Raw genomic sequence first — 22400 nt, 5'->3', positions numbered from 1 at the left:
AGCAACAAGAGGTGTTGCAGACAGCTTTTGGAATGGGTCGAGTTCAGCAATTACCTAAATGTAACTGTTTCAAAAAGCACCACCAATAATAAAAGTTCTGTGAGGTTTTTGTGTGTTTGTGGTGTTCAGCCACATTCTTGTTAAGAATTTATCTGTCATAAATCAGAGTTTTAAATTTCTGGTGATTTTTCACTACTTTTCTATTAGCAAAGTGGAAGCATGACTCCAGATCTGACAACCTGTACTCAGGGAGTGGGCATGCTTGTAAAACAGATCCCAAAGTACAGGGGCAGAATAATTCCTCTGAGCCTTAAAGTACTGGGTCATTTTTTAAACAGCTAATTATTTCTGGTGTGATTAATTCTGAAATTTCATTTAACTGAAACAGATGTATGTTTGACCCTGGAATGACCGGTAAGAATGGAAATCTTAGCTCTAAGTATCTATAGAGAATTAATTGTCCAAGCGGATGAGTAGCTTTTTCTTCCCGATGGCATTTTAGCAGTCTGCTTCCACTGTGGATCTGTGCAGTGTGAAAATCAAGGGCAGAGAAGTATTAGGAGGAGCTCAGACAGAAAGAGACTGTAAATAGTTCACTGCCAGAGAGCATGTGTTGTCTTGGAAGTCCTCCAGCACTATTGGTTTTATTTGTTTCAAATCCTGTGTTCTGAAGCCAGGTTTGTGAAATTGACTGAGATGTATCTTCATGGAACAATTAGTGAAACCTTACTATTTGTTATGCAACCGAGAACAGCAATGCCCTGAATATACTCTGTGCCTTGGAATTCTTAGTATCAACTGATTAACTGTATTTACTACAATGCCTAAGTACCTAACAAGATAAATGTACATATTAGAGGTAATTTTACACTGGCTGTTCAGCAGCACATGAACATTTTCTGCTTCACACTGACTGAATATTAAATATAGCAGTATTCATTATCCTTCATAGATACATTTTGCAAATGATCCTTGGATAGGTGTACGGCTGTTGAAATGTTTGCAATGTGTTGAAACATAGAATTCAGAGCAATACTTGCACTGTTTCTTTTAGTGGCATTCTTTTTTTATCTGTCTACAGTTGGTTTTTTATTTGTGCCTCACCTTGTGCCAAGCTTTGTGGAGCCCTGTGAAGAACTGGGTCAGAGACTTGATTTGGTTAAATATAGCTCGTCAAAACAAGGATCTTTGTCAGTTCTCTGTCTTGTTCCTGTTGCACAGTGCAACAGCTGTTGCATCTGTGAAGCTACCTGTCAAGAGATATCTTTGAAGAGAAGTTAAAAATTCTAACTAATATTAGCAGACTAATCAGTATTGCTTTGTCCAGTTGGCAGTAGGTGAGAGACTGTAGTTGGAAAACTGTGCCAGGTTGTGGTCAGCGATTAGTGAGGTAGATTGAGATAAATGAAGTGACAGGAATTGATCTAACAGCAGTTGCAGAATAATGTGATTAGAAGATAACAGACTGGGAGGACTGAAATGTATTCAAGCTAGGAAAAAACGAGTGAAGGAGATTTTCATAGTTCTTCAGTGTGTAGGGATGGTCAGGATTTTTTTCCACTACAATAGCAATGATGAGGAAACTTTTTCAATTTACATCACACATCCCTGGATTACATTAGAGATGTGGCTGATTTTTGTTGTAGCTGAGGTGAGTGGAGTACGTGACTTCAGGACAGTATCATTGTAGGACAGTGTGTTCTAGAAACCAGTTTGAGGTTCTATTCCAATAAAGTTTTAAGTTGGAAAACATTCTGTTTTATGTTTTCAGTTTGAAAGCTCATCAATGAACTACTGTGTATGGGATACAGGAATAACATTGTTGATATGATACATTTTAAAATTTTAAACTGTGAATTAAAATCAGTCCACAATCAGTTACATTTTTATTAACTAACAAAACTGGAGCAAGATATATTTAATTTTTTATCTTTTTTGTATCTTAAGTAAACAACTCTTTCTAAGTTTTTCATTTGGAGGTTGTTAATATGCACAGTAAAACTCAGAATCATTTTCTAAATATTGAAGCACGAGTATATTTATATGGTTTGGTTTAACTCAAGTTTGTATCAAATATATATTGTATAATAATGTGAGAACTTGTTTTGTATTTCTAGTGCATGGTTTACATGGAATTGTTCATGGTCTTTGTTAAATTTAAACATAAGAGAGAACTTTGTTACTGTAAAGGTGATCACTCAAAGAGATTGTCTAGAGAGCTTGTTGAGTTTCCCTGCTTGGATATATATATACTCAAAATCTCAGCTGGACACAGTCCAAAGCAACCTGCTGAGCCTGCTTTGAGCATGGGGAGTGGAGCAAGTGATCTCCAGAGGACCTTTGCAAGTTCAGCTATTGTGTGATTCTGTGTAGGGTTTCTTTGTGTTTAACAATTTTCATGTTTATAATCTTGCTGTAAGACTTCTTTTTTAATCAACAGTGTCCTAGTTTGGATGAGATGATACAAAAGGTCCTGCTCTAGGTTTGTTCACTCCCCCTCCCATGAGCACACAGCATATCTGTTTTAGCTTCCAGCCTGCTAAAGTTGTCTTCAGGTCTTGCCTCTTGCCACCCTCTGGTATGGAACAGTACTTAAGTAACTCTCTCCAAGCAGATGAAGTATTTTTATCTTTACTGTGTAGGTGGCATGTATGTTGCTTCATTTATTGTTTTAGCTTGAAGTCATCCCTGTTTAAATACTGTTTTACTTCTGCATGAATAATATTTACAGATAATGGGCTTCATTTGCCTTGTAGAAGAACCTGGGGGCAGGGAGACTGTGATATTCTGGAAGACACTCCCAGAGAGATTTCCTGAGTTCTGGGAACTGCATTTGATAGAGAAATTATTTGTTCCACTTCACCTGGCATTTGTAAAGGTTCACAGACCTCTTGAAATTCAGGGGCCTCTTATTTGAAACCTGTAAGGGTTCTAGAAGGCATCTGCTTGAAGCAGTGCCCTTTGACCACATACTGCTTCCCAGCCATGTCTGGTTTCTGCCAACTCCTGGTATTTCTGATGCTGTTGTTACCTATTTGTGGTATGATGACTGAGCATGCAATTTAGTAATTCACAGCTACTGCACAGAGGTGTGGTTTTGTGAGTTTTTTGTTTGTTTGGGGGTTTTTGTTTTTTGGGGGGTTTTTTTGGTGTTTTTTATCGAGGGCGTTCAACAGTACTGGAGCTTTACTGAGTTGTTTGCCTTACTCTAGTAAATTGCAGTAGTGTGACCTCAGGTTCTTTATATCTAAGGAGATTAAAACAGTTGTGAAGCACTTTGTCTTGAAGATGGCTCTGCATTCCTTGAAGAGTTTAGGGAAATTCCTTATCCTCTCTCTTCTTAAGCAGATGAAAGCCCTAAATCTCAGAGAAGCAGTTATTTGATAATTTTTTTTTTTATTATTCCCCTGTTCAGTATAACTTATTACCTGTTTCTTGTTTAAATCCTGCTTTAGGGAATTTCCAGGTACGCTGTTTTGAGTATGTTTGGGCATGATGTCACTAAGCAGAGGAGTTTCCACTAGATGCTTGCATCTAATGATTTTTCTCAGCCTTCAGTCATGTTTCTGATTAGGTTATATTCTGTATTTGAAAAAGAGGACTCCTTTAGCTAGCTGTGAATGGATTTGACACCTCTTGTTCAGCAGCAGCAGAACATTGTTTTTTGAGGGGGGTGGGTAGGACTTGGGTGGTTTTTGTTTTGGTTTTTTTTTTTTGTATCCTTAGCTTTTTGCTTTTCTTGATACTTACATCTGGTGTATTTATATAAATTTACTTTGAATCCATGCTTGCCTTTTCTTTCCTTTCTCATACTTACCTATCACAGTAGCTTAGTTATTCAGTTTTTAACTGAAGTTTTTTTCCTATCTGGCAGTACTGACAAGGTCCAAGAAAAGGTAGCTTGTAGTTCAGCCGTGACTTTAAAATTGCTCAAAGCCATTACTGCCTAATGATTCCATAAGCTCAAAATGCCTCTATCATTGCTCCTTTTCATAAGACTCATGAAAGTCTGGTTAACCCATCTCTTGGTGCTAGGCCACTCAATCCACAAGCCTTTTCTATTTTGCTTGTAGTCAAGTATGTCAATGTTCCATCAGTCTTCCAGCATACAGCGCTTTATAAAAGAATTGCTCTTGCTGTCACACTGGTTTTGATTCCTAGCTCTCCTTTAGCTCTGCTAGTTATTTAAACTCAGGATGATTATTTCTGGCATTAGGTTGAGTAAAGATTTAAATGTCGATGGCTCAGTTTTTATTTGAATTGTCATCTGTCGCTGACAGTTACTCTGTGACTTCTTTCCGGGTGGAACTTTTTATACTCTCACCAACCTGTTGAAATCACTGTGTTGTATTCAACTGTATTGAATTATTTTTTTTGTTCAGTGGGTTTTGGAAAATGCTCTGTGATCCCCTGACTTCTCTCCAGACATCATGCTGCAGAAATACTACAGTGGGAAAATACACATAACAGAGGAGCTGTGGGACAATGTGTAAAGTGTGATGCAGACACAGACGACCGATTTAATGCATTTTTTGTCCAGTGGGATTTTACCTGCTGATCCTCTTGTGACATTTTTGGAACTAAGTGTTCGTCAACTTCTTGCACCTTCCTGTAATGGGTTTTACAGCAGCTTATTTACATGATGTTCCAGAATCCTGGTGCATGGCAAGGAGATAACCAAGTAGTTTTTTGCTGAGCTGCATCTGGCTCAGTTGTAGTTGATAAACCCATCTGATTCATTGGACAGAGTTACTGAAGTCTGTTTCTGATCTGGTGGTGCTGAAGCATACAGGCTAACAGCTTTGTGCATTGGGTGGCTCAGTTATTGTTGTGGGAAATTCACGTCTTTAGCTGGAACTTGCCTGCACTAGGACTCCTCTGTACTCAGAAATGGTGAGGACAGAAATTAATGCCCATGGATGTAAATTAGTCTGAGATTCTCTGCACTGATGGTCACAGGCAAAATCTCATGGACTTCTGTGCCTGAAATGAGATTGAAAGAGAGAAAGTAGTAGTATTACAAAAAGATGATGGGTCTCTAGAGAAATATCAAGTCCATGGGATTAGACGGGATCCTTCTGAGTATATTGAGAGAGCTAGCTAATGTTGTTGCAAGCCATATTTCTCTGTGAATAGTTGTGGAAGTCAGGGTTGTGTCTCAGTGACTGGAGAAAGATGTTACAGTCATCTTCAGGAATGTAAAGAAAGATTTGTTTAGGGAACTGCATGCTGGTCAGCTGCAGTTTGGTCCCTGAGGAATTGTGGAGCTATCTGTTTAGAAGCCATTTCTAGGCATATGAAGGTGAAAACAGTAATTAGGATTACCAAGAGTACTTGTCCACCAGATTGTCTGGAACTGTGGTTGAGGGAAGAGAAGCAGTGATGCCATCTGCATTGACTTCAACAAGTGTTTCACTGTGGTATTCCAAGGGCATCTTTGTGTCTCATTTGGAACATTGCAGTCTAGACAAGACTGCTCAGTAGATAAAAAGGCAGTCTGGATCATTTAGCTCTGAGTCTGATTTGGAGTGTGTCATGCTTGGTATCTTATCAGTGACCTGGCACAAGCTGGAATGCCCTTCAGTAAGATTGCAGGTCATCTTTGTGGAGTGGGATGCGCTCAGTGTGTTTGAAAACATGGCATGCTGCTCTGAAATGGATGAAATCTGTATAGCTGTCGTGTTTAAAAATTTCTTTCTATAAGTAACTGTGTTTCATTTCAGATTATGGAGCTCTGTGGTGCAACAAGACTTGGCTATTTCGGAAGAAGTCAATTTTACATTGCTTTGAAACTTGTTGCTGTGGCCCAGTCTGGTCTCCCTCTAAGAGTGGAAAGCTTAAATACAGGTAACTTCAGGATGGGGGGAGAGGGATTGAGCTGCTGAGTGCAGTTATTGCTGGTTGGCTTACATATTCTTACAGAGTACCCTTGTAAATTAGTGGTATATATCTTTATCTGTGTTGCTAATTTAAAAATGTAGAGAAACTGAGAGAGTGTTTGCTTACTGTGCAGTAAATACAAGTTGAAATACCTTACTCATTGAATAAGTATTGCATTCACCATGGGACGAATGAGCAACTTGTACCTTGCTACATAGGAGCAAGTTAATTCTATAGATGACTGATGTTAGAAATTGTGTGCCATGTCCCCTGAGTGAAGTACTAAGAGGAGTAATGTGAACTGGAAGGAGAAGAAGAATGCAGCATTTGCAGGCTTTAGTAGCTGCTGGGTTTCCAAAGCCTTGATTGCTACAGACAGAAGGTTCTCTTTTCTAACATTACATTTCTTTGCACTTGGTTTGACAGTTTTTTCCCTTCTAAGAGCCAATATGAAGATTGGTTTAAGATTTTTTCCTAGTGCAAAACATGACCTGTAAAAGATCTTCTGAAGTCTATTGTCAGCCAAATCACCCGTTACCCTATTTTCGAAGGTCTTCAAAGGTCAGCTGTGGTGTGGGTGGTGAAATAGGTGAAACAGGAGGAAGGCTTACTCTAGAAAGATGGTTTAGAGCTGCAGGAAGAGCTTTGATGTGAGGCTCTCCTGTAGCCTTCTGAATGAGATAAGTGGATCCATGTCCTTGTTGTTCTGTAAGATGAAAAGAGACTTAGGAGGATGAAGTGATGAGTTTTAAGGCACTATAGCCTGTGCATTATCATACACAAGTCACAAGCTAAAAATATCTTTGGAGCATGGTTTTGCCTTAGAATGACTTTCCTAATAGATTTCATGTCTGTAGAATAATGCTATGATTTCTATATGCTAGTAAATAAAAGAAGTGTAGGGGGGTTTTATGTCTAAAGAATATAGATTAAACAGCAATTAAGGAGACTGTTAAAAACAGTCTGATATGACTGAAGTATTTGACAAAGCTATTAAAAAAAAAGGAATCACTGTGTATAACTTTCACAGTTATGTTTATTCTAGGCTCATACAAACTGTTTATACTGATTTCATGGGGTATTGTAGCTTTTTGGAAAAGTGCATTGTTTTAGTCAACATTTTGCTAGTATTCAAGTCCCTTTCTATTTATAAGCCACTGTGTGTTTATAAACACACAGTTTTCCTGATGTGTTCCCTTAACTAAAGCCTTAGCAAATTGTAGCAGAATGTTCTAAAATCAGAAAGCTGGAAAAAGAATCTTCAACTATTAATACTGATAAAACTGGAACTTGATCAAACAATTGTGGAATTTCTCATAAAATGCCTGTTGGAGAAGGGAAAGGCAAATCTGTATGTAGACTTTTTTCAGGGATTTTATAATCTTGGTTTTATTTTAATGCAAGGTACCTTAATCAGAAGGAGCTTTTCTATTAAAAATATCACAAGAATTTTGAAGGAAAGAATTAAATGAAGTTACAGAATTAATTTCAAAATATAAAATATGTTGCTAAAAAGTTAACAGTGATTGGAACTTCAGTTTCACATTGATAATTTTCTTGATTCATGACAATATTAGAAATACTTGTAATGATTTTTGAACTTCTAGGAATAATTTTCTGTAACTGGTTCCAAGGCTATGAAATACACCCAGTACAATAGAGAGAACATTTATTTTTACCCTAACTGTTTTTAGCTATGGTCTGTTGCCTTGGTTGCAGTGGTTCCAGTCCTATCTATGAATTTCCTGCTTCTAGAATGATTCAAGTGTTGTTGTAACAGCTAACTCAACAACTAAAATGCAGCAGGCTGATAAAATGATTCTGAGCTTTGTTAACTTAGTTCTGCACATTTCCATCTCCAAGATGTCTTGATGATGAAGTGTTAGAGCCATCCCAGACTAACCTGTATACTCTTTGTCTCTTCAGACATTTAAAATTACTTAAAGCTTATATTTTGGGACATTTACTTTTTAGCTCTCAATTTTATGCATGTTTTTCTTGCATGTTTTATGCATTGATTTTCTTAATTTTCTTCATCCTTTTAACATGGGAATTTCTTTCACCTTTGTACTTTCGTTTTTTGTATGTCTTGTCAGTAGACAAGGAATTTGCTTTATCTGAATTGCTGAGTGGAAACTCAGTCAAATTTTAAATACTAGGTCTAACATAAGTGTAGTCTAACTGATTAAGTACTCTTTTGACTACTCAGATGGGCAGTAGAGTAAGAATACTGGCATGAGTTATTATGCTACAAGCCTCCAAAGCTGTTGTTCCTTTGTCCCAGAAGATTTTCCTTCCAGGAAGCTAAAAATTGAGACATGAATAAGCAGTGTTTATTTCAAAGCAATATTCATTTTTTAAGTATGAAATGCAGGTTTTGGTGGGAAAAAATATTAGGGAGGATGTGGGGATGAAGAGTACAGAGAACTCTTTAATATACTCAATATCAAGGGTTAGTTCCATTCATGAGAGCTCTCCCATTTATAATTGAGGGGTTTCTGAATGGTAACAAATGTTGGAGTGTTGAAATGAGATTTTTCTGCTGTTACTGGAAAAAGTCAGAGAGGAGAGAGGTAAAAATAGCAGGTTAGTCACGTAGGAACTTAGTACAGCTAAACAAACCTATATTTATCTAGTCTTGCTTTCAAAGAAGACGGTAGAATATTTTGTGTTTCTTTTGAGTTCTATTATTTTGTGACTTGTGCTGGCACAGCCAATAGCACAAACTTCCCCTGTGTCAGTTGGATCATCTGCTGTCTGTATTTTCCTGCTTTTGCAGACATACACATTTTCACTTGTGTGCAATGGCTTTTTTCACTTTTTGGCTGGCCGTGGTTTGCTGTTTAGTTGCGTTACTTTCCTGCTGCAGCATGGGGTACAATGCTCATGTAATAAACAGTATGCAATTTCATCTTGTATTTTAATATAGTTGTAGTACCACTGACTCATTCTCAGTACCAGAAGTAATTTACGTAAGCAGTCAGCAAGAGAAATAAAATTTGAGCCATGCTTGTAATTTTGTTTTGTGTTGGAGGCATAATTTCCAAATAAACTGTACAACAAACTCACAATTTATGTTTATTCAAATTGGAACACTAAGAAGATTGCAGTTGGGAAAAAATGGTAGAGTGGGAATCTTGCAGTGGGAAATTGAAGGTTTACGTAGTCTCATTTCTATGTTGGGCTACTCTGAACTATGGTACATTCAGCTAATGGGCTTCCTAGCATTTTGTAGAAACTTTGCATTTTTGTTGCTCATATCAACTGAGGTGACATTGGAATATTTCCAGTTGTACTTCCAGTATTCCAAATGAGCTAGTTTAGCTTTTGTTCTAGAAAAGTATGCATAGATCTGTTTAAGCAATAGTCACACTCTTGGTATGACTAGATTATATTATCTTTTGTAAATATGAACGTGACATTAGCTCACCAAAAGATAATGCTGAATATAGGGCAGATTTTAGCATTTGTTTTGCTGATGAAGCATTCTATATGAAGACCCTAGTTCTTGATATGTGTTAGAAATGGTAGAAAAATTTTGAAAATCATTCTTCAGTAATGAAATGTTGACAAATCTAACAAAACAATGAGCTAAATCCAGGTTATCTGGTTGCTGCTGCATTTAATGCACAGTTGTGGTGCAAAGCTATGATGGAGTAATATGAAGTCATCTTTGTGTGCCAAAGTCAGAACTTGGGCAGCAGAATCCTGAAGTCTAATGCAGAATAGGTATTTGCTTTTTCCAGCTGCCAAGTGTTGGCTTGACTGCAGCAGCAGTCTCAGTGTGTAAGGAATTGAGTCACATGAGAAATTTTAACTTCAAAATAGAACAGTGTTTTTATTTCTAAACATCATATTTATGTATAGTGAATGTCCTGCTTTGTGTTTTTTAACAGTAAAGGACCTCCCTCTTCCCAGATTTGTTGTGTCAAAGAATGAACAAGAGTCAAGACACACAGCCTTGTATTCCTCAGATGCTGATAACCCAGCTTCATATTCAGGTGTGATTCCTCCTCCTCCACCTGGCAGGATACAAGTCAAAAAAGGCTCTGTGAGCCATGATGCAGTTCAGCAGCGTACATCAACTGATCAACAGGTAAATTAACATAAAAGATTAAATGGGATTCTTAATCACTGTTTTGCTGTGGAGATGTCAGTTTGATTGGGCTTCTAAGCTAGGTTACTTTCAATATGGTTTCTTAAAAAAATTATATATATTACACATGAAGACCATATCTGCCTCTGAAATAGTTGCATGTAAGGAGACATTTATTATGAGGTCTTAAAATCTGTGTTTAAAATATTGGCAGTAATGGACAAAGAATTGAGACAGAAAAGAAATTCAGTGTGTAAGTTAGGATGGCAGATATATAGTTGTAGTCATTATGGTATTAATAGCTTGTTTATTAAATCATTCCCAGCAGTTTCCTGGTCATTGGAACAATGGTACTGTGTGCCATGGAAGACTGAATTTCTAGTCCTTCAACATGCTCCAATACATGCAAATCTGAAATACTGTATTTAGAAAAAAAATTCTCTAAATTTTCACAGTTGCTTTTCTCTGCCTTTGTTGTTCAGTGGTTTAACTGTTGAGGAGGGACAATGAGAACCAGAAAAACAGATCACAGTTTTCAAATAGCTTTTTCTTATGTTTTAATAATGAGAAAACTGATTACTTTTTGTTCACTAGTTCTTTCATCTTCAGTGACAAGATGTTTGAATTAATGAAAACTGTAAAAACTTACAACTCTGCGCCTTCTCATACACAATTCCTTGGGTTTACAGTCTTGATGCTTTTTGTCCATGGGGAAATCCATTCTGATTGTCTTTTCTACAAACAAGAGCTGAGTACAAATGTGAAATTTTGCTGGGTATATGTATTGAATTACCTGTTTGCTTCCCCATGGTATGCTTTTTTTCTGGACTTATTTTGTAAAGAATTGGGTAACTTGCAAATGTGCCATAATCTCTGTGGGAATCAAGGAATCACTCATAAACATTTATTGGTCTCTATGGAAATAGCCCAGACTGATCCAATATAAAGAAAAAGTAAATTAGTAGAGGAAATCCATAATCAGTGTTTGGCTGCCACTGACTTTCTTTTGAAGAGAAGATGGGGAATATAATGAAAAAAGAGCTAGCAGTAGGTCTCAAGAAAGCTTTTTGCTGCCAGGTTTTGGTTAGGTGTGTTTGAGACAGCTACCAAGCACGTTGCACTTTGCAGATTTCCCAAGTCTGATTGTGAGGTTTTGGTTGGATTTAAACTGTGTTTTATATGCTTCCACCATAATGTTGAGTTTATTTAGTGAACAGTTGTAATCTGGTACAGGAATCTGTAGTGGCATAATGTTAAAATAACAAAAATAAAAGCGAATCTGGTGTTTGAAGTCTTCAAGTTCAGAATAAAGAAGCCGCATATTCACAAAAGTGTATGTGCATCTCAATTTAATTTCTCTCTTTTGGCTGATAAAAGCAACTTGGTATCTCTTTTTTACACAAGTCTGTCTGGATTCTTCAGAATAAAGAAACTCTGTATCTAAGTCCTTGGAGTAATCTGGCCCAGAAAGCAGGTTTGGAACAAATGTAGCAGACAGCACAGCTCTGAGTCCAGCAGTTTTAAGTTTCACAGTCTAGAACCATCAGGGGAGTATTGTCTAATTGTGCAACCTGTTATAAAGCTGAACAATCTATGGCTAATGCTACATTTCTATACAAGGAACCCATTCAAGCAGCCTTATTGTCCCAGTCTAATTCTTAGTGATTCAGATACCAGGTTAGAAAAAAACTGAGAAAGGAGCTTGAGCCCAGGTTTCTCACTTAACCATATAAATACTCTAATTGGTTTGTTTTATAAAAGATGGGTAACTTTTATCCATGTTTTCATGGAAATTGCTGATTTAGTTGTCTTGACCTGGAGATACCATTCAGATTTATAAAATGTAGAAGGAGTTTTAGATTCTGAGTTCTCTTGCCACCTTTTTCACCGATAAGTGTTTGAAGAGATGAGGTCTGACAAGTAAATCACAGTGTGTTATCTTCCTAGGGATCACTCTTGTTTCTGGAGCAGTATGTCAGTTAAGCTTGGATATCTCACTCATGGAGTTTATCATGTACTTGGTAGAATCTCCATTTGCAAATTTGGACATTTGTTTTTTCTTAAACTGTTTGTGGCTTTGAGAATGTGACCAGCACTTGAAAATACATTGATTTCTTAAAATGCTATGGCTGAAGTATTTTTTGTATGGCATCATAAGGTATCTTAATCTTCATCTTTAAAAAGTGGTTCATTTATGTGCAGCTTTCTGTATTGGCGAGATTTGTCATGCATAGTATAATATCTCATAATCACAAATAATTAGCAGTTAGGTTGTGTTTCCAAAGTGTAGCTATAAATTATTTTGTCCTAGCTTTTTTAATTTATAAATATAGCACTGGACAGAAGTTTATATCTTTTTAATATTGTTAGAAGGTGACTGAAGTCAGGCTCAGCTGTCATGGAAGCTGCAGAACTGATTTTAGCAGTTCAGCTGAGTAATGAAAGATGCCATCACTCACTGGATAGCATGTTAACTGCATGTCCTAGTGGAGATAAAACACTGGGTAAAAATGTTTTTTTTCCTTCTGTCAGAATTTCTTATTGCTGTAAAATAGAGGCTAAGTAGATTTGAGCACCTCTGCTTAAATGTGACATCTATACAAGCCCTTTGGTGACATAGGTATGCTACCTCAGTAGCATATACATATCTGTACCTTGATAGCAGCAGCTATATTACTAAAAATGTTATTGTACTGAAAACTTTCATAGAATAGCAGCAATGTTGAGATTAGGAAGAATTTTGTGTCTTCTGAAGGTAGAATGACTAAATATCAGAAATTACTAAATATCGTTAGTGTTGGAGACGTTTTGTGTTTTGCTGTTAAAGCCAAAAAAAACCACCTTTTTAGGTTTTTTTGGTATGATCTGATGTTGATCAGGTACTGCTTTAGGATACTTACCCCCTTTCCTGCAAAGGAGGTAATTTGGCTTCAATAGATACTGAGACTTTAACATCTGAAAAACACCTATCTGACAAACACAGGCTGAAACTTGCTATACCCCTGAAAATAAAAGGTAAAGCTGAAGGTGCTCCTCTGCCTATGGGTGCATTAAGCATCTTACTGGCACTCCACATCATATTGATTTAGTGCTGTCAGTGCAGCCTTAGGAGGAGAAGTTCAAATTTGGTACCTGTAGCCGACAGAATTTGATAAAGAATTTCAGTCTTTGAACTGTATGAAAACCAGTGTGATTTTTATTTTAAAGTTCTGCTAGTAGTTCTGGTAGTTTGTTTCTGTGCACTTCCGTTTTATAGATTGAACAGGTAATTTCAGATAAAATATACCTGGTTTACAAGCACAGAACTGGGAAAGATCTCATATATAATTTTATTATTATAAGAAGTTTTTAAAAAGATCAGTGTTTGCTCTTGAAACTGCAAAGCCTTTTATTCCACACTGGCTTTGTTGGGAAAAACTATTCCAGGGCCTTAGTAGGAATACTCGTGGGAATTCCCACTTAACTCAGCCTATCCATTTAACAACTTTGTCATTAGTATTTGCTGCAGGGCACTACCAGTATTTACTGGGAAACTGTTGCATTCCACTTTAGCTCTGTTTTGCTTGAAAAAACAATCCGTAGTCTCAGTTTCATTTCATAAAGTCATTACCAGTAATCCTTAATCCTTCTCTGCCTGTGATCCAATTTGAATTTTCATTTATTGAAAATGCTTTGCTACATTTGTATTTCTTGTTCCAAGTGATATTTGAACAGTATTAATATTAATTGGTAGGATTCTTTCCTGTTTTTGCTTGATATGTCTCACCTCCTATACCTTGGCAGCTGTGAATAAAGCAAATCTGTCATAATTGACATTCTGTAGGGGTCTGATACATGACCTGTGCATCCAGTCTTCTCTTTATGGCCTTTCATAGTAACATTCATTATGCAAGAAAAACTGTATTTTATGTTTTAAAATTAGATAGCTGACTGTTCCCTATGTCCTGAAAGGGATCCATCTCTCTGCTGCCTTACAATTGTTGTTACAATTTGTAAGCATGCTATGTAGGGTGCATAATTGGTTACCTAAAGTATCAAATTAGGTTATTGTCAAAATCAGTCCTTCAAGAGCATTATTAGAAACTTCCTTTCTATCTTGTAATTTCCATTCTAACATAATCCAGTTTTGCCCTTTCTATAGCCAGTACTTTTACACTTTAGATCCTTGTATTAATCTCCATGTTATTGGAACTATCTTGTATGACACCTGCTGAGGTAATGCTCAGCTTCAGGTTAAATGTAGTGCAGCTCCTTTGTTGAGGAAATCACAAAAATACCAGTATCATTTCTCATGCTGTGATTGATCCCTTTTTCATTTGTCTCTGGTTTAATTATTATTTTCCTCATTTGGCTGAACCACACATCCTGCCTTGAAAATGTGCTGTAGGTGGAGAAGTTCTCATTGAACCTTGGGCTGTTTTGTTCTTTGGTGTGAAGGCCAGTTGATTAAAAAAACCTGGGCTCTACTGTGCAATTGCCATCTCTAAATAAGTGTTTTTTCATGATGAATCTGGTGACTAACTCATAGACAGGTTGGGTGATATCAGGACCTGGATCACAACACCTTTAAAACTATTCTTAGATATCATGTCTGGCTTCATTGCCTCTGGAATTCTTGTTAGGCGGTTTTCTGGCCTGATGTGTGCAACCCAGGAAAAGGCTTATAATCTCATTTGTCTCATGTATGCTTATAATGCCCTTGAGAGGCTGAGATCCCTCTGGACAGTATTGTCCCTTTAGCACATTATTGTGCTGCCTTAAGCCGGTTTATTTGACTTGTGTACTAAGGTTCTTTCTTTAGTCATCTATTATATCACCTTTTTTAATTAACATGCTATTTTTAGTAACTTCCGGTCAGTTCAAAAATATCCAAGTTAGGACTACTTCAGGTCTCAGTTTTGTAATTCCAGTCTGACAAAAATGTTTTTTCAATGTTTTTAAACATGATTTTTTTTCTTAAGATGCTCTACTTAATTTTTGCCTGGCAGCTATAACATTTTTTTGATTAGTTATTGACAAAGATGTCCTCATTAGTTTGATTTAACATGAAAACATTAACCATTTATGTCACCATGCTTTTATTAAGATATTTTCTGGAATCATTTAAAGAGATAAGTGGCTTAGCATAGTAAAATACAGAATGTTGTAATTACTTTGATTTTTATTGAGATTTGTCAAGAGGGAAAACGAAAAAGTGGTGGTTTAAATGTAATTGCATTGAAAATACTAAAAAAATTTATAAAAATAAGATGTTAATAGTAGCTGATCTAATAAACATCTACTACAGTGTGCAGACACTGAGTAAAATTTTCACAGTTCTCAAAGAGATTAGATGGGTAACTTCAAATGTCTGAACTACCAGTAAGCTAAATAATGGAAACTATTCTTACATGCTACAGTTTGGGAGAGCAGATAAGTTAGGTTCTGTATCCTAATTGTCTTTTAAAAATCCGATTCTGGATTTTTCAAGCTTTGAAAATCAATTTCTTATATTAGTAGATTGGACAGGTGAAAGCACAGAATCCTACTTGCTCAATTGTAACAAACGCTTTCATAAACTCTCAAAACACTCTCACTTTGTGCAAGTGTGCATTGCAGCTGAGAATAACGTTGGTTCTGATAAAACTACTCTGACTCTTTAGTAGACGTGTGAAGCTTAAGACAAAACTGTAGTGAAAACTGTACAATAAACCATGTTTTCTAGGTAAAACTGATAACTTTTTATCCAGTGTAAAAGCCGATACATAATTAATAATCTATATGCAAGGGGTAAATGAACCTGTATATAATTGCAGTTTCAGTAAATCTCTACTCATTGTGTTTTCCCATGACTGCGTTAGAATGGGAGTCAGTATTTCTACTGTCCTCCCCAGCCTTTTTTGGCTTTCATCTTCCTTCTTTACACTTGCATCAAGCTATCAGCATTTTGGCCAAGACATTTGCTATATACACACCTATTTGCATGTGTATATATAAATGTGTTTTAAAAAAACACCTAAGGGTTTTAGCTCTCTTAAGTTTCTAGTTAGGTAGAGTGGTATTTGTGAGCGACTAGGATTGTACAGGGGAAAGATGGTGCCAGAGCAACACTGTCTAAATTGGGTTAAACTGGTTTGAGAATGTGTGACTTATAATGACAGTACAGCTAAAAATGTTGATTGTCCACCTTCCAGAAGTTTGACATCAGAACTGGTGACATGCTTTTGCTGTTTAAATATTTTTGGAGTCTGTAAGCTCCAAATCAATTGTGGGAGATCTGTAAATGTTCAGAATTCTGATATAATGTTGTTTTGCCTGCTGAGGACAAAGTTAATTATTACCCATGTTTGTGCTTCTGATGATCTGATTACTGTCACTGCATGCTTTACAGAATTGCATGAACCACATGTAAAGATTTAGAAGAATTAAAATTGGGGATCATACTTACAATTCCTTCCTGTGCTGGCAGCATAAGACCAGCTGTTAGGCAGAGGCTTACTGACGAGTTCTCAGCCTAGGGCAGGGCTGCTTCATGATGAATGTGTGTCAAGTTTTAATGTTCACATGCAGTTACTAGAAGTTGTGAGTTGTTTCCTCTATGCAGACTATCAAACTGTCTGCCTCAGGCTTTCTTCTGTGTCTTTCTGGACCATCTGATGTGTAAGAGTACTGGATTATTTTAATAACATCTGTGTCCAAGCATATCTTTCTCTACTTTTGTCCATGATATTTTGTCTAAAAAATTCAAACATCCCTCAAATCTTGTTTGAGAGAAGATGACTAAAAGCTAATAGAAGAGGGAGCTTTTCATTGATTTAAGTGATGCGGTGTCATGTTGCACCTATCACCTGTTGCACAGTAGCCATTCAACCTCAGTTCCATTTTCCAGCCTGCAAGTGGCACTCTGAAAACCCTGACTCCTTCCCCTCTTGTCCCCATGTTCCAGTGAGGATAAGAACATCCTGCCATTGAAAATAAATCTGTTAACTAAATACAGCAAGGAGAAATCTTCAGGCACATTTCAGAAAGGCATGTAGCTGCAACAAAAAAAGGTTTCCTGAGTTGATGGAGGTACTGTGGAGGAGCAGTAGCATGGACTGTGCAGTCAGCTGATCCTCAGTTAAAAGCTGAACTAAATTAGTATTGCTCCCAGCCATTTTGTAAAACTTTTTGGCAGTATGTATGAGCATGATTTAAATACTTGGAATAGAAAGTTTGAAATCTTTTGGCCTTGAAACTTAGTGGAGGAAATCTGACCTGATGGTCAGAACTTCCAGAAAATACCTCATCTGCAGAATCAACCAAGATGGCTTCACTTCACAAGGAGTAGGAAAATTAGAGGGCAAAAAAAAGGCAGAAGTTTACATCAACATATTGTAAATTACCAGTCATTGTGGCTCTAAAATTTTTTTGTTAGGATGCATATACTTTTAGAATATACCTTGCTTTCTAACTTTTAAAAACACTTTTAGACTTTCATAGATGTAGTATTTTTTAAAAAGCTTAATGGTCTTTGAATATTAGGCAGAGTAAATCAGTTTGGGTAATTTTGGGGAAGCCTACATTCAGTCTGTCTGTTGGTACTTGATAATATGTTAACACCTGTTTACGTAGAGTACCCAACTTTGTGTACTTCTGACACAGATTTTGAGGTTTTTGGCTTTGTTATTACTTTTCAGGATATTTGGAGTTCAGTATTTGCTTTTTTTCCTTGTTTTCACTAGTACAGTTCAGTTCAAATAGGGAGAACTGGCAAACAAGAATTTCAAAATATAAAGCTATAGGGAAGAAATTACTTTCTACTACACGAATACTTGGTACAATAAAAATTATTTTTCCTTTATATTTTATTTGAAATGAGGTAAAGTGGTAATCTGAATGTCTTATGAGAACTGATTCCATGTAGAAATGGCGCATGTGATTCTCTTTTTTCCCGCGTATTCAGGGAGAGTATAGTATAGTGTGGGATTAAAGAGAAGTGTGAGCCTTAGAATTATGGCTACATTGCCTTGTACAGCAGAGAAGTATATCTTAGTTGGCACCATTCTTTTTAAAAAATGGAATCTGTGTTTTTGCATATTAAAAAATCAAATGTCCTATTTGGTGATTTTTTTTTTCATTGATCCTTAATTCTGGTTTGTTTTAAATGAAAGTAAATGACTGTGAATCATTTGATTAGCATTTGGTATGATAATAAATTGCACAGTAAGTATTTCTTTTGAGATCTGGTTTCAAATGTACCTTAATCAGAAGTGAAAGTGAATCTTACAATCTAGTTTCTTCTGTATCTAAGCCATTTAACTCAGCATTGCTGTTGTTTTAAGAATGTCAAGTTAAAAATATATTAGATTACATTGTTTGATGTAAATGTGTTCAGTCCTAGTTATACTGTACCTGACTTCTCCTGTTCCCTCATTTTAATAAGTACTAAAATTTTCACTCTCTAAAGTGAGAGTTTAACTGCAGCAATGGTTGTTTCTAGAAGTAATGGTTTTAGATAGACTTTTGTGTATTTAGTTATGTAGTAAAAATTTTAAAAGATTGCTTTGTTTTGTTAGGAGTCCACATCTCCAGTTGTTTCACCACAGCAATCCCCACCGACCTCTCCGCACACCTGGAGGAAGCACAACCGCCATCCCAGCGGAGGGAATAATGAGCGACCCCTCACTGCACCTGGGCCTTTTTGGGCTCCATTTAGTGAAGTACAACCAGGTATATAAACGTCTTGTTATGCTTCAGTGGTAACCCAGTGTTGTGGAATTGTTAAATAAGTATAACGAATGAGTTTAGGACAGTTTATCTTTGTGTTTTCCAGTCCTGGAAATTTTCTTGCAGATTCAAGTGTCTGTGTTGATAACAGCGCTGTAGAATCTGTGGTCTTGCATGTGGCAGATCCATTTATTAGTGTCACATGGGAATTGCTAAGGGTTTGGAGGGAGGGAAAGAGTGTTTAAGTTTTCCAGTGGAAAGTTTCTAAAAACAAAAGTAATAATCCTGTTGAAATTGTGCAGAAGCTGTCAGTACACCTGCAAATGTGGGGACCTCAAGGGAAAGCAGCAGATAATATATTGTTTGCTTCAGTTATATTTGTGGTAGATTAGCTGAATTGCCAGAACAATTAATTTTATTTCTTTAAAGTTTATGTAAACAATGGAGGCGTCTGCATTTCCAGTCTGTCAAGGTAGAACCACTTTTGTCAGTGAAGCTTTTCATCCTTTAATGTTCTTTATCTAATATGAAGCCCATCCCTGTTATTGTATCACTGTATTCAAACTTTAAAGGTTTTTCCCTTAATGCGTCTTATTTTTAAAAGTTCTCTTTTCTGATACCTAGTACTCTTAATAAATTTGAGAGCAACTGTAATTCAGGTTTTGATTTTGATGGTACTGCTAAATAATGTTGCATTTTGTAGGTTGTAGTTTGAATTTGAACTGTGATTGCTTGGTTTATTTCAGTTATGATATTCCAAAATTGGTCTGTCACTTTTCAATTATTGTCCTTCTGTAATTCTAAGCATCCATGGAGGAACAGGGATTCTATTAGAATTGGTTGGATAAGAAAATAAAACTTCAGAAGTGAAAAGGGTTGTATGCAGAGGTTTATGCCAGTGTCCTGAATGTTGTTTGCTAGTAAGTCCCTCCCAGTCAATTTACAATTAAAAAAAAATAAATTAGTCTACTCATTTCTTATATAATCTCTTCTAAGAGTTCAGTCCAAGCACTGTCAGCACTCGACTTCTCAATGTTCCTTTTCCTGTAGTTCAGCTGACTTTTGTTTCTCTAAAGCTGAAATACAAGTGTCTGATTTCTACCTTGGGAAGTTTTACTAACTTAAAAAGTCACATACTCCAGGACAGTATGCAAATTCTTCCTTGTGTTGAAGAGTTCAATATTGTTATCTTTAAAATAAAGTTGCAGTACCATGTTAATATTTCAGTTTATGATGTTTAATGGGTAAATTTTTCAGAAGTTGTCTGAGTATATTTCTGAACTAGCTCAGTATTACCTGATTTTATATTCCATACTGGAACATGTTCGTAGTTTATTTAAAGTAATTAAAAAATGCTCTTGTACAAGGATTGTGTCTTCTGGCAATGCTAAAGTCAAAGTGGTTTTTCATATATTACTTTAACAAAAATTTTCAGTGCAATTTACTGTGGATGATCCTTTTGCACTGCAGATGATTAATTATTGCTATGAATTTCAGCTGTTGTAGGCAGTTCAGCTTTTTCCCTCTCCTCTTGATCCTGCATTTTAAGGACGGTGTTTATAGAAAAATTATGTTATCATGACATTTAGATAGAACCAGATAGAGTGCTGATTAGTTTTCTTAAGATCAGTGCTACAAGCTCATCTTGATTCCAGTGCAAGATATTTTTGAGAAACCAGGTGAATCGGTAGGGCTGTGCCAGTTCATTTGTGATCCAAGCAAAATGAGAACCCAGGTCTCTCTGCTTGTATTTCACTTTATTCTCAAACATTATTTCACATAGTGAGGTTGTCAGCTGTAATAATGGAATCTCAATTGTGAAAATCTTTCTGGTGGGTCAGATAATAAACAGCATGTTGCTTAAACCAGAAGGGCAAAAATCAAATCTAATTTTTTTGTTGAAGAAAGATATATTTAAACTGGAAGATTCTGACTTATGCATAGCAAACATTCCATTGTATGAATTATATGAATTCTCATATTAACATTATGAACAAAGTTAAACAGTGTTTTCTCTATTGAATTGGGCTGTAGAGTAATTATTAGATAATAAGTCAGTTGTTGGTTTTAAAAATCTTACACATTGTCTTGCATTAGAAATCTAACTCATAGCTGTAGTTGTCAGTTTCTTGGAAGAAAACCTGTTCTCATCTCAACAGAACAAAAGAATTTGGATTTTACAATTTTTTGTCACTGTGTTGTCCTGTCACTGTAATTCAGTTAGGATAGTGCTAATACTTTGTATGTATATTACTGGTTTCTGAGGCACTGTCACACTAGCTCAGTGTGCTTACAAATATGAAATCAGAATCCAAGGCTTGTTACCATCTCTCTTCAAGAATTTTTGTAAAGAGAGACCCAAAGTTGCATTTATTTTACATTAGTATCAGGAATTGAAATTCAGTGACAGACATTGATTACCTGTGTAGAATATTTATAGTTAGCTCTGGTCTCATCCTGCAATGTCAGAATCAAATCTGTTAAAACCTGAGTCTCTCAAGTGTTTCAGGTGCTTTTGATTTAGCAGTTTAAGATAAGATCATGATGTTCACAAACTTGGGAGAAAGAACCCTTCCCTACTTTAAATGATAGTCGAGTGGCGCGTTCAGAATGAGAAAATATTTTTTATTGCCTTGTTGTCTGTTGGGACTGGAAGCAAAGCAGAATATTTATGTTGGTAATGATCTAAATAATGATCTAAATAATATCTAAATAATGATCTAAAACAAGTTAAAAAAATCTGAGATCTTCTGTCCTAGGATATGTGTTAGCTTTCTTTTGCATGACATCAGAGTTTTGTGTTGATATCTGAATATCCATGGGAAATTGCAGCCCAAAGCCAAACTTCTTTCTTTTCTCTGTGGGAGGGATTTTGTAGCCATTTGTGAACACTTCAGGGACAGAAGTGGAACATGTCCACAAGTGGAAAAAAGTTTAATATTGATAATGAAGTTGAATGCTAATGTGTCTGCTGTGCTAACAGTTCCCTGGCATCTTCAGAGCCCTAAGATATTTACTGGGCTTGCAGGGGACTGAACAGTCCTTTGTCCCCTAGTTAGTGCTTCAGTAACTGATGGTAGTTGGCCTTGTTGCAAGCTTTAGAATACTCTTACTGGGCATAAGAGCTCTCCAGCATTTTATCTTGTTGTCAGAATTGTATTCAGCTTCTGGTTTTGTTTCACCACAGATTGATGATAAGGAAAGCAATTCTTAGTTTACAGAGTTAGTTCTAGTAAACCAGTATTTTTTTAGTTATTGAAAAGTACATGTTAACTAGGTAGAATATTTCTTACATTTCCATTTATATCTCAAAGTAAGGGGGGGTAGCTTTTATTCTGCAGGAAATTAGATAATTTTCCACAAGTTGTCAATGTGTTGACAGGATATTCAAGGTGGAGGAAGAGAGCAGCTACAGGAATTTGTTAGGTCTTCATGCTAAATGTAGAGCATTAGACTTCACCAGCTTGTTCAAATCTGATAATTGGTCTTGGGCCTATTCTGCATTTAAAGTGGTGTTGTAGGTGTTCCCACTGATGAAGATGCACAAAGACCACTGAAGGTTTTCCTCACTGGGTTACAAATCATGAAATTAATAGAGATCAATGGCTTTGAGTCTTCTCTGTGACTCAGTTTTCTTCCAATTTCTCTTCCACGTTTCTGTTTCCAATTTGGTTTTGTCAAATTGAGTTATTGGCTGGTGGCACTCCATGAGTATGTGTGTAGATGCAAGTCTCCA

General features: G+C 36.3%; 1 protein-coding gene across 13 annotated transcripts in view; it reads left to right on the top strand.

The window, feature by feature from the left end:
* The window catches only part of REPS1 (RALBP1 associated Eps domain containing 1), a 63982-nt gene that overhangs the window by 9947 nt on the left and 31635 nt on the right, over positions 1-22400 (top strand). For all 13 annotated transcript variants that reach the window (XM_074537629.1, XM_074537619.1, XM_074537624.1 and 10 more), the window contains exons 2-4: positions 5724-5847; positions 9777-9976; positions 18514-18667. In XM_074537629.1, coding sequence (XP_074393730.1) covers positions 5724-5847; positions 9777-9976; positions 18514-18667 — 478 coding nt within the window. The remainder of the gene's footprint in view (positions 1-5723; positions 5848-9776; positions 9977-18513; positions 18668-22400) is intronic.

Source organism: Zonotrichia albicollis, chromosome 3, assembly GCF_047830755.1.
Source record: "Zonotrichia albicollis isolate bZonAlb1 chromosome 3, bZonAlb1.hap1, whole genome shotgun sequence".
NCBI classification, from domain to species: domain Eukaryota; kingdom Metazoa; phylum Chordata; class Aves; order Passeriformes; family Passerellidae; genus Zonotrichia; species Zonotrichia albicollis.
This window is presented reverse-complemented; position numbering and strand designations above follow the sequence as displayed.